The sequence below is a fragment of the Cetorhinus maximus genome, chromosome 1 (genome assembly GCF_964194155.1).
Source record: "Cetorhinus maximus chromosome 1, sCetMax3.hap1.1, whole genome shotgun sequence".
Lineage (NCBI taxonomy): Eukaryota > Metazoa > Chordata > Chondrichthyes > Lamniformes > Cetorhinidae > Cetorhinus > Cetorhinus maximus.
The window spans coordinates 157,329,149-157,344,487 of record NC_135879.1 but is presented as its reverse complement, the minus strand read 5'-3'; the positions used below and the strand labels follow the sequence as shown (position 1 = coordinate 157,344,487).

Here is a 15,339-nt window from a genome sequence, read left to right as displayed (position 1 = left end):
TATAACAAAAATAAGCAGATCTTGCTCAGCCATCAGATTGCATACAAATGAAAAAAATTGGTCTTGCTTCACTGAACATGCAAAAAGATACAAGAAATGAACCTTGGACAAAGTGACTTCACAGAAAAAGGCTTCTTTTTGCATAATAAGGACCTTCAGAGAAAAGGGAGGCTTTTTTGTTTTAACCAGTGCTTCAACGGGTTCAGAACCACATTTTATTTTCACAATTAATAAGAAAACATAAAATTATGAAAAATACAATAATTTAGCTTGGCATTATATTGCAAGGGGAACATGGAGTTTCATAGGACTAGGGAGTGGGAATGGGTTGTTGAGAGGTTTGCCTCACTGTTAGTTTAGTATTTGTCAGCAGTGACAGGAGGGGAACAGTATATGCCTGAACATTTGGAGTGGGGAATGAGAGAGAGAGAGAGAGAGAGAGAGAGAGAGCGCAAGCATGAGAGAGCGTGAGAGAGAGTGAGAGCGAGAGAGATCTTGTTTGTAATCCCGGGAGTATGTGCAAACATTAAATTTGATGCTTTGCAATTGTTCCCTGGAAGTGTATCTATTTATCTTTTGCCTTACTCTATTGACATGTCTCTTTTTCTCTCTGTCTTATACATGTTAATAATTGAAATATTTTTATTTCACAACTATCAACAAATCACAATAACGAATGTAATTAAGGCTCTGTTTGCTTTCATGAGAAATAGGAGCAGCAGGAGGTCATTCTGCCCCTAAGGCATGCTCCACCAGTCAATAAAATCATGGCAGATCTGATGTGGACTTAACTCCACTTCCCTGCCTGTCACCCATAACCCTCGACTCCTTTGTAGATCAAACATCTGTTTAACTCTGCCTTGAATATATTCAATGAGCCAGCCTCCACTGCTTGATGAAGGAGAGATTTCTAAACACTAATGACCCTCTAAGAGAGGAAATTCCTCCTCAGCTCCATCTTAAATGCCAGATTGCTTCTTTTGAAACTCTGTACCCTAGTTCTAAATTCTCCCATGAGAGGAAACATCCTCTCAACATCTATCCTGTCACCTCTCATGCTTCTGAACTATAGGCCCAACCTGCTCAAACGTTCCTGATAAGACCCCTTCATCCCAGGAACCAGCCTACTGAATTTTCTCTGAACTGCCTCTAATGCAAGTATGTCCCACCTTAAGTAAGGTGACCAAAACTGCACACAATACTCAAGTGCATTAGTGAGACTGTGCCTAAACAGTGTAGCAAGACTTCCCTACTTTTATGCTGCATCCCACTTGCAATAAAGGCCAACATTCCGTTTGTCTTCTTAATTATTTGCTGTACCTGCATGTTTATGTTTTTGTGATTCATGTACAAGGACACCCAAGTCCCGCTGTGCTGCAGCATTCTGCAGTCTCTCTCCATTTAAACAAAACTCTGCTGTCCTATTCTTCCTGCCAAAGTGGACAACCTCATATTTTCCAACATTATACTCCATCTGCCAAACTTTTGCCCACTCACTTAACCTATCTACACCCCTTAAAACCCATGATCTCTACCACCTAGAAGAACAAGGGCAGCAGGTGCATGGGAACACCACTACCTGCAAGATCTGCTGCAAGTCACAGGCCATCTTGACCTGGAACTATATCACTGTCCCTTCATTGTTGCTAGGTCTAAATCCTTAAACACTCTACACAACGCAAACTGCAGCAGTGCAAGGCAGCGGCTCACAACATTTACTCAAGAGCAATTACGAATGGGCAACAAATGCTAGTGACACCCACATTCCATTACAAAAAAACTTAAGTAATCCAAAAAGCATGAGGATGAGGAAAAACAATAGGCAAAATTTTTAGCTCGTTGGGCAGGTATGTGCCCAACCCAACAGAGCGTAAAATGACGCGCGATGACATCGAGTGAGCATCTCAGTGTCATCACGCACTCGCGAGACATTTCGGTTGTCGGGCGCACTCCGGAGTCGGCAGAATTAAAAGGCCTATTAAGGCCATTAGAAAAGTAATTAAAATAAATTTTTCGCTGCCCGTTCAACCTTATTGTTGGCGGGCAGGTGAAAAGGCAAAGTGACCTTTGCACTTATTAGGAAACCACATCCATGGGCAGGATGAGGTTTCCTAAAGCAAATAAAAGTAAAATAAAAATTTTAAAATTTAATTAACAACATGTCCCTGCTCATGCAACAGAGTCACATGAGGAGACATGTCTTATTACATTTTTAATTTCTATATTTTTTTTTTAAAAAAATGCTTCATCTCCCTGAGGCAGCCCTATGCCTCAGGGAGATTATGAAGCGCACGCTCACGTGAAAGTGCGAAGTTCATGCTTGCCCTGCTTGCCCTCTCCCCCCGCCGCACAGGCTAGGCACTGAGCGCTACCACTCGCATTTCACACTGGACGGGCCTTAATTGGCCCGCCAGCATGAAATCGCGGTCCGGCCTCGATCGCGGGCAGCTTCCCAACTGCCACCGCACAGCCCATCCGACAAGGGCAAGATTCTGCCCATTGTACATTTTGCTTTTTCTGAAGTATACAGGGGGCAGGGTTTTACGTCCCGCAGGCGGGCGTGCACCTGACACGATTGGGCATAAAGTAGCGCGTGATGATGTCGGGCAAGCATCCTGACATCATCGCGCATTTGCACGATGTTTTGGTCAGCAGGTGCGTGTGGGAGTCTGCAGTACGCCCGCCGACAATTAAGAGGCCTAATAAGGCCATTAAAGTTTCAATTAACTACAATTTCTCGCTGCCCGTCCAACCTTACGATTGACAAGCGGGAGAATCGGCCAGGCAGCCTTTGGATTTTTTAGGGAACCTCGTCCAGGGGTGGGGTCAGGTTTCCGACATTAATTTTTTAAAAATGTTTTGACACAATTTTTTATTATGTTTCTGTTCATGTGAAGTGAGTCCTACATGGGGATTTTTTTCCCGAATTGTCAAAATCTTTAATTTTGAGTTTAAAATTCCTCAGGTCCCTGAGGCAAATCCCTGCCTTCAGGGAGCTTCCACTTAGCGCTCCCCTGCGCATGTGCAGACTTTTGTACTCGCCCCCTTCCCGCCCCCAACGCGGCAGTGCTGAGCTTCGCAGCGCATCTTTCACGCTGGCTGGCCAGCAACTGGCCAGCCAGCGTGAAATCGCAGTTGGGGGCTAATCGGGGGTAGTGGACCGATTCCTGGCTGCTCCTGGGCCCACCTGCCGCGCCCGCCCAATGACCCGAAATTCCTGCCCAGGGAATTTATAATCATTGAAAGGGGCCACAGTGGTCTATCCTGCTTTTATCGTCCACTCAGACAGAAATGAAATTATGTAATTGTTTTGAAAAGATCAACTTCATGTACATTTTACTTGAATTTGGAAATTTGTTCTCTCAGTCTTCTTCAAATAATTTTGAAAAACAACCAAACTTGGTTAACAAGCTCAATTTGATGACAAAAATAGAGGCACCTAAACATTTATCTATCTTGCAAGCTACTGATGCACCCTAGGAATTTCTGTGTAGTAAACATTATCAGGTTGCCGAATTTGCCTCCATTTCCCAAAATTACACAGCTCTGAGCAAATTGAGGGGAGGCGATGGCATAGTGGCATTGTCGCTGGACTAGTAATCCAGAAACCCAGGGTAATGCTCTGGGGACCTGGGTTTGAATCCCATCATGGCAAATGGTGGAATTTGAATTCAATAAAAATCTGGAATTAAAAGCCTGATGATGACCAGAAAACCATTATCTTTTGTTGTAAAAACCCATCTGGTTCACTAATGTCCTTTAGGGAAGGATATCTGCCACCCTTACCTGGTCTGGCCTATATGTGACTCCAGACCCACAGCAATGTGGTTGACTCCTAAAAGAAAATGCCCTCTGAACAAAGGCAATTAGGGATGGGCAGTAAATGCTGGCCTAGCCAAAGACGCCCACATCCCAAGATCAAATAAAAAAAAAGTCAAGTCCAAGTATGGGCTTTTGGGACAGATGGCGGCCTTCAAGTAAAATCTTTAACAAAAGACAGGGAAAAGAATTCAATGGATAAATAGAATGTTATCATAAAAATGCAGGTCTAATTTTCTCAAAAGGAACTTATTTTAGATATTAACAATTTGAGTTGCTGAGCAAAAGAAACGCTGTCTTTTGGTTCCAGAAATTCAGTTGCTTCATCAACAAACTGTGACAACAAAAGATGGCACATCAAAACAGGTATTTGCATTATAAGTGTTCATATATGGATTTCCGTTATAAATATTGACATAGGTAATTTTGATGTTAAATGTTGAGATTAAATGCATGAATCTTGAATTACAGTTTGTGAACAAGAAAAGTTCTTAACCTATGTAGGTACAATTTTTTCTTCTCATACACATGGATTATAAAGAACCTTGAAACAGTTCAAAATGAAACAAAACCATTAAACTTTTAAGTTAATTCTCCTTTTACCATTATCACCAAAACACAAATGTTTAATATTTTTAACCATGCTTTTGAGATTTTACCGAATGTCTTTGCAAATTTTTACTAGCCACCCACTTAATAAATATTCAATATAATTGACAGAAAACTACTTCTTAGTGCATAAAATCAATTCTGAAATAAGTCAGAAAATATTCATACGATAATGATGCTCATTCTGAGCCAACTGTTTCATGCTCACAGATGGCTTGTTAAAACTTTAGAAAAACACATGCTTCATACTGGTGCAATACATGAGAATAGAATCCCTCAAGGTCATTTAGAAAAATAAATTTCAAGACCTGCTCTTTGTAAGATGAAGCAACTTTTTAACTGAATTATACATATTAGCATTCCTAGGGAATCAATGTACAACATCAAACATGAGTTTCATTCAGCCCATCACGCCTGTTCTGTCACTCAATCAGATCATGGTTGGCCCAATCCTCAATCTCAGTCTCAAATTTCAATTAACCCGGCACGCACAGCTTTTTGGGGCAGAGAGCTCCTTTGTGTAGAAAGTACTTCCAAATTTGACTAATAAATGGATTAGTTATAACTTTAAGATTATGCATTCTTCTGCTGCATTCCCTCACCAGAAGGAAGCAACTCTCACTATATCTACCCTATTGAATTCCTTCATTACTTTGAACACCTCAGCTGGATCACCCCTCAACCATCTCAGCTTGAGGTCTGGGGAAAAATGGAATAGAGTTTTAGAAATGAGTTTGTGCATTTGAGAGGTTTACTGAAGTTCAATTGCAACTATGTTACATACTTCTTGATTTTGGGTAGAGTGAAGTTATCAATGAAACTTCCTCAAAGGAATTAGTTAGTACTGAACAGTAGAAGCTCTGGGTAGCATTGCTCTACGCTGAATATGTTAGTTCTCACCTTTCCAATGTTAATTTTTCATATATGTGACAAATTATCAGATTTGCCTCTGAACAATAAATGGTTTTACATGGTTGATGTATTTATAAATATGCAAATACTTTGCTCCCTTAATTCATTATCAATTTTCAAATTTAGCTATTCTCCAACAGCTTGTTTTAAGACAACCTGAGGCAGAAATTTCAATATCATAAACAAGTATAACTGAATTATTGGAATTCTTGCTTTCACTAGGAACAGTTTCTAACAGCTATGGTTTTAACAAGAAAAGGCAGGCTTATTTCCATCATTTGCTGATTACATTTAGGCAGCAGCACGGTGCACATCAGGCTGGTTTAATGTGTGGCCTGCAAAGCCCCTTTATGTCCCAGAGCCAGTTTTCAAAATGCCAGTCAAACAGGCAAGTTGGGATGGAAGATTCTTCAAAAGCAGCTCCTCCAAACAAAGGCCTTTGCTGCTGATAGGCTCACTAGTGAGCCTATCAATAGCAAATGTGGGAGAGAAGGAGCACCGAGCACCAGTGGCGGAGAGTTCAGGCCCAGGGGGACTGATGGGCAGGGAGTGGGCCTGGGGGGCCAAAGCACCGGGGCCACAGGGAGGAGGGGCTGGCTGTAAGGCCTGGGAGTGGGCCGCTGCAGAGGCCCAGATCAGGTGGCTTTGGGGGGGTGCTAACTGCTGCGTGTGAGAGATCGAGCGTGTGAGAGATTGAGTGCATGTGTGTCTGTGTGGGGCAGATAGGGCGGGGGGAGGAGGAGGGCGGGGGGAGGAGGAGGGCGGGGGGAGGAGGAGGGTGAGAGAGAGGGCGGGGAGGAGGGGCGAGAGAAAGGGCGGGGGAGGAGGGGCGAGAGAAAGGGCGGGGGAGGAGGGGCGAGAGAAAGGGCGGGGGAGGAGGGCGAGGGAAAGGGCGGGGGAGGAGGGGCGAGGGAAAGGGCGGGGCGAGGGAAAGGGCGGGGCGAGGGAAAGGGCGGGGCGAGGGAAAGGGCGGGGCGAGGGAAAGGGCGGGGCGAGAGAAAGGGCGGGGCGAGAGAAAGGGCGGGGCGAGAGAAAGGGCGGGGCGAGGGCGAGAGAAAGGGCGGGGCGAGGGCGAGAGAAAGGGCGGGGCGAGGGCGAGAGAAAGGGCGGGGCGAGGGCGAGAGAAAGGGCGGGGCGAGGGCGAGAGAAAGGGCGGGGCGAGGGCGAGAGAAAGGGCGGGGCGAGGGCGAGAGAAAGGGCGGGGCGAGGGCGAGAGAAAGGGCGGGGGAGGAGGGCGAGAGGAAGGGCGGGGGAGGAGGGCGAGAGGAAGGGCGGGGGAGGAGGGCGAGAGGAAGGGCGGGGGAGGAGGGCGAGAGGAAGGGCGGGGGAGGAGGGCGAGAGGAAGGGCGGGGGAGGAGGGCGAGAGGAAGGGCGGGGGAGGAGGGCGAGAGGATGGGCGGGGGAGGAGGGCGAGACGAAGGGCGGGGGAGGAGGCCGAGAGGAAGGGCGGGGGAGGAGGGCGAGAGGAAGGGCGGGGGAGGAGGGCGAGAGAAAGGGCGGGGGGACAGCGCGAGAAAGGGCGGGGGAGGAGGGCGAGAGAAAGAGCGTGGGGGGGTGGGGGCGAGGAGAAAGAGGGGTGTGATTGTGTGTCTGCCTTACTGCCAGTCTCAGGTTTCTCACTTACTCTCACCGCCCCACAGCAGCTCATAAACACATACCCACTCATAGTGGGTGAGGTTGAGTGAGTAAACACCCTAAGAAGTGGGTTAGTCTGGCACGCACACTCCCAGGCTCTCACCCTGGTCATTTTTATTAATTATTCTTTTTTTATTTGACAACTTATTGCTATGACATTGCTTTGTTTTTGCCATGCAATTGTTTCTTTTCTTACGGCCCCAATATATTTTTTTAAAAATCAGTTTAAAGTTGTGCCGAACTTTATCTTTCTGAAATTTGCTCATCAGTCCCTTGAGGGAGAAGAAAATGCAAATGCCCCACAAAGCAAAAAGTTTGGCAAGCCTGGTGTGCATTTACCTTGACCTTAGCACAACGTAGACCATTTTGCAAGGGGAAGCAAAGTTGTAAAATAGACTCTGCAGTACTTGAAAATATACTACTGCAATTCCCAAGTGTGATGTTACTAGTTTCTTGGTGGATATGTCAGTGGGAAATGATTTAATTTAAAATGATTTGTTATTTCATGGAGGAGCTCAGAAAACTACCATTGAGGTCATCAGCAAATCAGTACAAATTCAATTTATGAATATATTAATAACTTCAGGTATAAAGGTCACTGAGAGGTAGCAATCTAAGCATCTAATTAGGGGTTAAAATCACAGAGTAGGCAAATTTTGATTGCTTCCTTCATTATTAAAAGTTACCTTCCAATCAGAGTAAAAAGTTAAAATAGCTGATCAATCCAACAATTTTATATCTTAAATAGAACTTCAATTTTTTGTTTAGTTCCTAACCCTTTCAATTTCAGCAAAACAGTGCATGGTTCTGAAACTAAACGAAACACAAATTTATCTGAGAGGGTGTAACTCAGCCAATTTGGCCATTGTTTATATATAAATGCTAGTTTGTTTTTTGTTTCATATCTTCTGACACCTATTCCCCCTTTGGTGAATAGCAGGGAGATGTTGAAAGGATTAGCAGGTTAATTATCAACCTGGACCATGGTATGCAGAGATAATTCAGTCCTCATTTTAAAGGGTTATAATCTATTTTAATTATAAGTTCCACATTTATTATAGAAACAGTCTATGTAAACGTGTGTCGTAATTATACCTTTCGGCCAATGGTGGTGCTGCAGCATACCATTAAGGAGAAGGGAGAAATGACAACAAGCTTGCATAGACAGTCTCCACCATAGATAATAGACTTAGAAATTATAATTGAGGAAGTTACCGATGGTACCTATAGATGTAATATTTTTAATATATTGATAGACAGATATATACATAGAATTAACGGAGGAGAACAACTGAATTAAACATAAAAGCAGCAGCATATGCAACCACTGACAATATACAATATGTTTAACTTGCTAATTCAATGATACTTACTACATGAGTATAAGTTATTTGGGCAACATGTTTTTCTTAGTTTACGAACAGAGCAAAAAGAATATAATTTCCATTGCTAAATTTAATTAGTAGATCTCATAATGTAGTACCAAAGTATAATTATGAGATGGCAGCAGATACCTTCTGCTGTACAGTTCGAGTCACAAGCCATCTGAAAGATATAAAACATTTCTCTAGCTTGTTTGTCACCTTGCAGAGCCAGAAACACAGTCGAAGACAGAAAAGGCAGCAAGGATAGAAAAGAAAAGAGATGAGGTTAGTTAACGAGAATCTAGTTAAAGGTAAGATACACAATAGAGGTCAACCAAAGAAATCCATTATGAGAGTGATTCCACAATCCAGCACTCCTGATAGGAAACAGCATTCACAGACAATACATTGTGATTTTTTTTGTCCATTTAAATGAATGGATGAAAAATCACAGGCTGCACACCTGTGACTTCCTGTGACGTAGTCCCTTTCAGCGCTGCTCTCTGCCAGGAGTGTCAGATTGCAAAATCATCCTTTACTTTCCTGGTTTTACTCAAGCTGCAATTCACAAATTAACATGCACATGATTGCACTGACAAAGTCAGTGCAGGACAAGTCAGGACAAATCCCTTGGTTGGGCATAATCAACAATTCTGAAACATTTGATTTAAATACATTTAGATAATTTATATCTGAAAAACATTATACAATCTCAATTACATGTTTTTGTCTGTGGGCCTTGTTTTTTTTTTGTTTTATTTCCTATGTTAGCACACAAGTCTGTTACATAGTAAAGATCACAAGAAGAAAAATTAAATTACAAACCTGATTTTCAAAAATAAGTAATTTTAGATTTATTATTATGAACCCATTCAGTCTACAAACAGCACATTGAATTTATTTGTAGATATATAAATTCAGTAAATTGTATGCACATTCTGTAAATTAAACTTCGTTTCAGTTTGGGGTCTGATTTGTGGGCATGTCAAAGCCAGCAGTATTGTTTGCTGTTCCTGCTGTATTTCATATTCCATTTGTTTATTTAAGCATTTCTATACATTGAATAATACATTAATAATCAAAGTGATTCCAGGAAAAAGATGAAAAAATGCACTTGAAGTTTAAAAGATAAAGCAATCAATTAGTTTATTAAAACAGTAATTGAGCCAGAGGGACATGACATTCCAAGGCACCACAGGGTGATATGCCTGATCGTGCTCAGAAAGTAGTAAGACACTATAATAATCATCTGTGTCTCTAGATTAGGGTTGTTAAAAAAAAATCAGAGTTTCTGCTCCTGATTGATAGCCAATGAATCTTGTGGGATGTGACATGTGCAATGTTAAAAATCAAGACTTGCATATGTGACATTGAAGGAAAACATCAATTCTCCAGAATTTCATGACATGGGGGCGGTTTGGTTCCCACAATCCACTTAAGGTTCAAAATTAAGATTCAAAACCGTGAATGATTTCTGAAGACAATTCACTATCCAGTCAGCAGGCAAGGTGGATGCCTTGCCCTATTGAAAAGTACCCAGGGGGAGTTGGCATATTTAAAAGAGGAGATGATGGGAGAAAAATGACAAGAAGAAAGAAAAACCAAAAGAAATTTGTACCCAATGGAATTCAATTAAATATTTCAAAGTAGCCAATTCAGTGAGGTGTTTACTTTGGAAATTATTAAAACCTAACTAGCAAGAACGCCATCTCATTCCTTACCTGTGATATCAAACCAGAGGGTAGTGCCAGCAGGTTCAACAGCAATGACTCCAACCATGTGAGTAACTGGATCACTCTCCATGACACTAAAGGAAAATGAAGATTCTTCAAAATTCCATGGCAAAGGGGATGGCTTGGGTTTCACAATCCATTCAATGTGCAGCCGAGTTGCCGATGATTTCTGAGGGCGTCCATTATCCACAGCTTTTATCTGTGAAAAAATTATGAATCTTTTAACTGAAAACCCTAATATGCATGTTGCTGAAGGAGATGCCAGCATTGTATAATTCATTTTAAGTAAATGGTACGCAGTCACTTCTTGAAGTTTCCAGGCATCCATTAATCACTTTACTCTGCACCTAGGAAATTAACATTGCCCATGCACACATCAAGTAGAAAATTGTACTGTAGGCTTATAAAGGTACCTGAAATCAGTCTCCAAGGGTAGCCATTTTCAAATGTTTCACTCTATATGGCCTACTTAATCTTCAGGAAACTAATAATGGCACATTATATCAGATGTGATGGTGTTTCTGTGAGCTATTTTGAGATACCCTACTTTGTAAACAAAGAATATGACCTAGAAATTGGTCGGTACAACACCCAGTTTTAGGTTGCTTCACAGTAGCAGGGTGTTTTGTGACCACAAAGGTCGTCCTTGCTCTTTTGCGAGCCGTCCCAACCCAGGTAAGGGTCTCAGGCTCAGGGTTTCAAGCCAAGGCAAAGGCAGGACTAGCAAATTTTCGGTGTTGACAAAAGAGCTAGAAACTTGAGGGGCAATAACCGCTTACAACTGAAGGATTCTTTGGGAAGCGGGCATGTTTTTCCTTTAAGGGCACATGAGGAAGGCAATGAGAAAACACCTCATGTATTCTTTCCCCTAGTCATACTGAAATTGAAAATGGAAGGCTCTTACAAGCAACTGAAGAGGAAATTGGAGGACAGCAAGGCCTACAGAAATGAGAAGAGGACCTGTCTTTGCGCAAAATACATGAACTACCAAGGCCCCAGTATGGTAGCCAGGCAGCATGTACACATTGCCAGCTGGAAATGCATTGTCCATCATATTGATAAGGACAAAATATGTGTTCTTTATCTGCACTTGAAACAGACATTATATCCTTTCTGCATAAGCTTGTTTGAGGGCTCTTCTCCATGGGCAGAATATTACGCTCGGCGTACGCCCGACATGCCCGAGCATAAAATGACGCACGATGACGTTGGACATGCACCCCGACATCACCGCGCAGTCTTGCGATATTTCGTTCGGCAGGCGTGCACCGGAGATGGCTGCGCACCCGCCAATAATTAAAAGGCCTATTAAGGCCATTAACAATCTAGTTAAATTCAAATTTACGCTGCCTGTTCAACCTTATGGTTGGCGGGCAGGCGAAAAGACCAAGTGACTTTTATATGTTTTACGAAACCTTATCCACGAGCGGGATGAGGTTTCCTAAAGCAAATAAAAATTAAATAAAAACTTTATTTTTGATTTTAAAACATGCCCCAGCTCATGTGACAGAGTCACATGAGATAACATGTTTTATTAAATTTATATTCTCTTTTTTTTAACACAGCGTTTCAATCTCCCTGAGGCAGCTCCGTGCCTTAGGGAGACTGAAGCACTCTTCCTCACGCATGCGCAAACTGCGTGCTAGGACTGGCTCTCCCTCCTCCCCCCACCTGCACAGGCAGCGCTCAACACTGCCGCTCACAATCTGCACAGGGTGGGCCTTAATTGGCCCGCTCGTGCGAAATCGCCATGTGGAGCCGATCACGGGTGGCGGGCGACTCCTGCCCACCCCTGCCGAGGGCAAAATCCTGCCCCATGATTAGTTTACTCTGAGGCAGCCAGAGTCAGGAAATTAGGCATAGCAATCACCCACTAGACCCAACCAAAAAAGTTAAATAACTTACCTGAATGCAGAACCAAGATCCTCCCAAAGGCACATTAAAGGAGCTGATAGCCAACCCTCCTCCTCACTCTCCCTTAGCACTGTGTGCTCTGCCACCATTCCCACCCCCACACTGTACCCCAATCATCATTGTTCCCCATGTGCCCATAACCTGATTCTAATAGCAAGGCCAAGCCAGATTGTGCTGCCAACACACTTCAGCACCTTGAATTTGCACTCCTCTTCGCTGGCACAGTATTATGGCCAGTTGCACTAAAATGAAGCTGGAGATAAAATACTGGGGGAGTCATGGGCTTCACTGTTCCGGTGCAGGGTGTTTAGGAGCAGCGAAGGAAAATTTCACCCCTGTCTGCCCATAAATGGAATTACCTGAATTTTTGGGCTTATGTATCTGAACTCAATGCACAAACATAAACACAGATGTATATTTATACACATATATATGTATACTCACTGTAAGAATATCATATTCCCCAGCTGCAGAAAACTTCTTAGATGAGACAACGCCAGTTTTAGGCTCAATGAAGAACTTGCCTTGTTCATCTCCCTCTTCAATACTGTAAGATATCTCTGCATTTGGGCCCTCATCCTTATCAGCAGCGATTACTCTAAAGATGGGTTCCCGCTTAACTGATTTCTCTCGTTCTGGTTTTATTCGTTCTGGAAGTTTGATTTTATAGAACTTTTGCAAGAACTGAGGTTTGTTGTCATTTTCATCCAAAACCTTCACTATAACTCTAGCAATGGTAGATTTTGGGATGCTGCCATTGTCAGTAATTGTCACCTGTTAAAGCAGCAGGAAAAACACATTATTAGCATTAGCATTTTAGGTCATCCAGCTTTATATAGTACTAGAATTCATTTTTCTCATGAAGTGGAAGAAACATGTTCATCGGTTCAAAATAAGCAGTATTTATTGCCAGACCAAATAAAATGTTTTTCTTATTTTGCTTTATTGTAAGTCTAAGCAACTTGAGACTAGTAATTTCAATACCTTGCAGCAGTGGTCGGCATTTTATATTGGAAAAAATATAAAAAGGAAAGATTACTCAGAACACAAACACTAAGGCCAGGGTATTCCAGCCCCACCATGGCGGGTTTCCCTGTGGAGGATGCGGCAAGCCATTCAAATCTCCGTTGACTTTGGCAGGACCAGTGGGAGGGGCCGGAAAATCCCATTCTAAATTTTAACACAAGGCATATAGACATGTGGGATTTCAAGTTTTAATGGGCTTTAAATTATTTAAACCAGCAGACAGGAAATTTCTTTGAAGGGATTAAGAAATATGTCAAGGGATTGGGTTCAGCAATTCGTTTTCACCTTTAGGATCTCTGTATGATCCCAAGCAAAGTAATTCAGCTTTCCCAGGTCTGAAAGTGAAATATGTTTGAGCAATCTGAGTCAACTTTCTTGTGGGCAAATATCCACAGCATTAAACTGTTCACTAATCTGTGCTAAATATGCTCAAAATAGGCACAAGGACGGTTTATGTAGGAAGCAACTAAATTCCTGCTGCTGCTGTAATGGGTGCATATGATTAAGCATATTAAAGAGAGTTTGACACTGTGTAAGACCTTACCATGACCGACTTGGACATTTTTGCTGATGTTGGGAGATGAAAATATGAATAAGTGATTCATGCCCCAACATTGACATCTTTTACCTTGATGCGGGCAACAAAATCAACAAAGAATGTAATTCAGTTTTAAAATATATAAAAAGTATACCCAGTTCATAATTAGAAGTGATGTTCAACCTTGCCAAATATTAAACTTTTGTTCTTGAACAACAAACTATGAAAGAAGCTATCTTCTAAAAAAAGAGGCATTAGTCTCTTGGCCAGTTTAGCTTCACTGCATTCACTACGGACAGCAAAGAAAATGTTCATCCTCGCGTACCCAATCACAGCTTAACACCTTTTTAAAAAATCCATTAATGGGATGTGGGTGTTGCTGGCAAGGCCAGGATTCATTGCTCATTCCGAATTGGCATGGCATGGTGAACGGCCCTTTTTGAGCTGCTGCAGTCTGTCTGGTGTAGCTACACTTAGTGTTGTTAGGGACTTAATTTGTGGATTTTGATAAAGGGACAATGAAGGAATGTGATACAGTTCTAAGCCAGGTTGGTGTGTGACTTTGAGGGGAACTTGCAGGTGGTGGTGCTTCCACATGCCTGTTGTTCATATCCTTCGAGGTCATAGAAGTCTCCAGCTTGGAAGGTACTGTCGAAGAAGACTTGGCGAGTCGCTGCACTGCATCTTGTAGACAGCATATGCTGCAGCCATAGCACAGCAGTGGTGGAGAGCGTTAATTTTATTTTTTACGATGGTGGATGGGGTGCCAAACAAGTGGACTGCTTTCTCTTGGATGGTTTCAAGCTTCTTGAGTGATCCCAATTTTCATCCCTGTTTTTAGGTGCGAATGGGCTGGTCAAATGCTCAAAAATCAGGGTGCAGAATGAGTGCTCCATTCCTGCTACTGTTTTGCATTGCCTTCCTTCAGATAGGTGACCAAGGCTCCCACTAAAAATAGGGAGAAACCTCATTAAATCAGGGTGTTATGGTGTCAATTGGATCTCAATTCAATTTGCAATGGGAGGAGTGCGTGCTCTACAGGGTGCAGCCTACCCATTTGCCCTTAAAGGGGCCACTGGAGTACCCTTGAAAGTAAGGCAGGTAGGCTTTCTGTTGATTATTAAAAGAAAAGATTTGCATTTATGAGCAATGTTCCCTTCAAAGTTTAGTTGTTGTGCACACCCCATTTTTTCAGTGTGCAATGCCTTTAAATCTTAAACAAAAACAAAAATTGCTGGAAAAACTTAGCAGGTCTGGCAGCATCTGTGGAGAGAAAGACAGAGTTAATGTTTCGAGTCGGTTTGACTCTTCTACAGAACTGTTCTGCTGACCTGCTGAGTTTTTCCAGCAATTTTTGTTTCCGATTTCCAGCATCCGCAGTATTTTGCTTTTATCTTAGCCTTTAAATCTTATGTGCAGTTGTGTTATTTATCATGGAAAAACAAACCTGTACAGTACCTTTCAGGCTGCTTTGCAGCTGAGTGAAACACCAGTTGTGAGGCTTGGATGAGCGTTAATGCTTTCCTAGCCCTAAAAAAATTGACACCTGATAAGCCTGACCCTCCACAACCCTTCCCAGGAACTGCCTCCACTTCTCCTTTAATAAGAAGTGTCAATTTGGCTCAAGAGCTACTGGATCTGTCCCACATCATCAACATGCTGCCTTGTCCATACCTCAGCCACACGGGCATATTAAAATGCTGGGCCAACCACAAAAATTATTTGAAGCTTTTGTCGGTGTTTATTGTTCTGCCTCGCGCCTGCCCAACATTCACCACACAGGAATATC

The 15,339-nt window shown here is 42.6% G+C and overlaps 1 protein-coding gene across 6 annotated transcripts in view; it reads right to left on the bottom strand.

The window, feature by feature from the left end:
• The window catches only part of fat1a (FAT atypical cadherin 1a), a 202,482-nt gene that overhangs the window by 66,513 nt on the left and 120,630 nt on the right, over nt 1–15,339 (bottom strand). For 5 of the 6 annotated variants that reach the window (XM_078548639.1, XM_078548676.1, XM_078548647.1 and 2 more), the window contains exons 5-6: nt 12,431–12,760; nt 10,061–10,271 (exon numbers count right to left, since the gene is read on the bottom strand). In XM_078548639.1, coding sequence (XP_078404765.1) covers nt 10,061–10,271; nt 12,431–12,760 — 541 coding nt within the window. Of the gene's footprint in view, nt 1–8,489; nt 8,559–10,060; nt 10,272–12,430; nt 12,761–15,339 lie in introns of all 6 variants that reach the window. The other variant, XM_078548629.1, reaches the window with a different exon arrangement.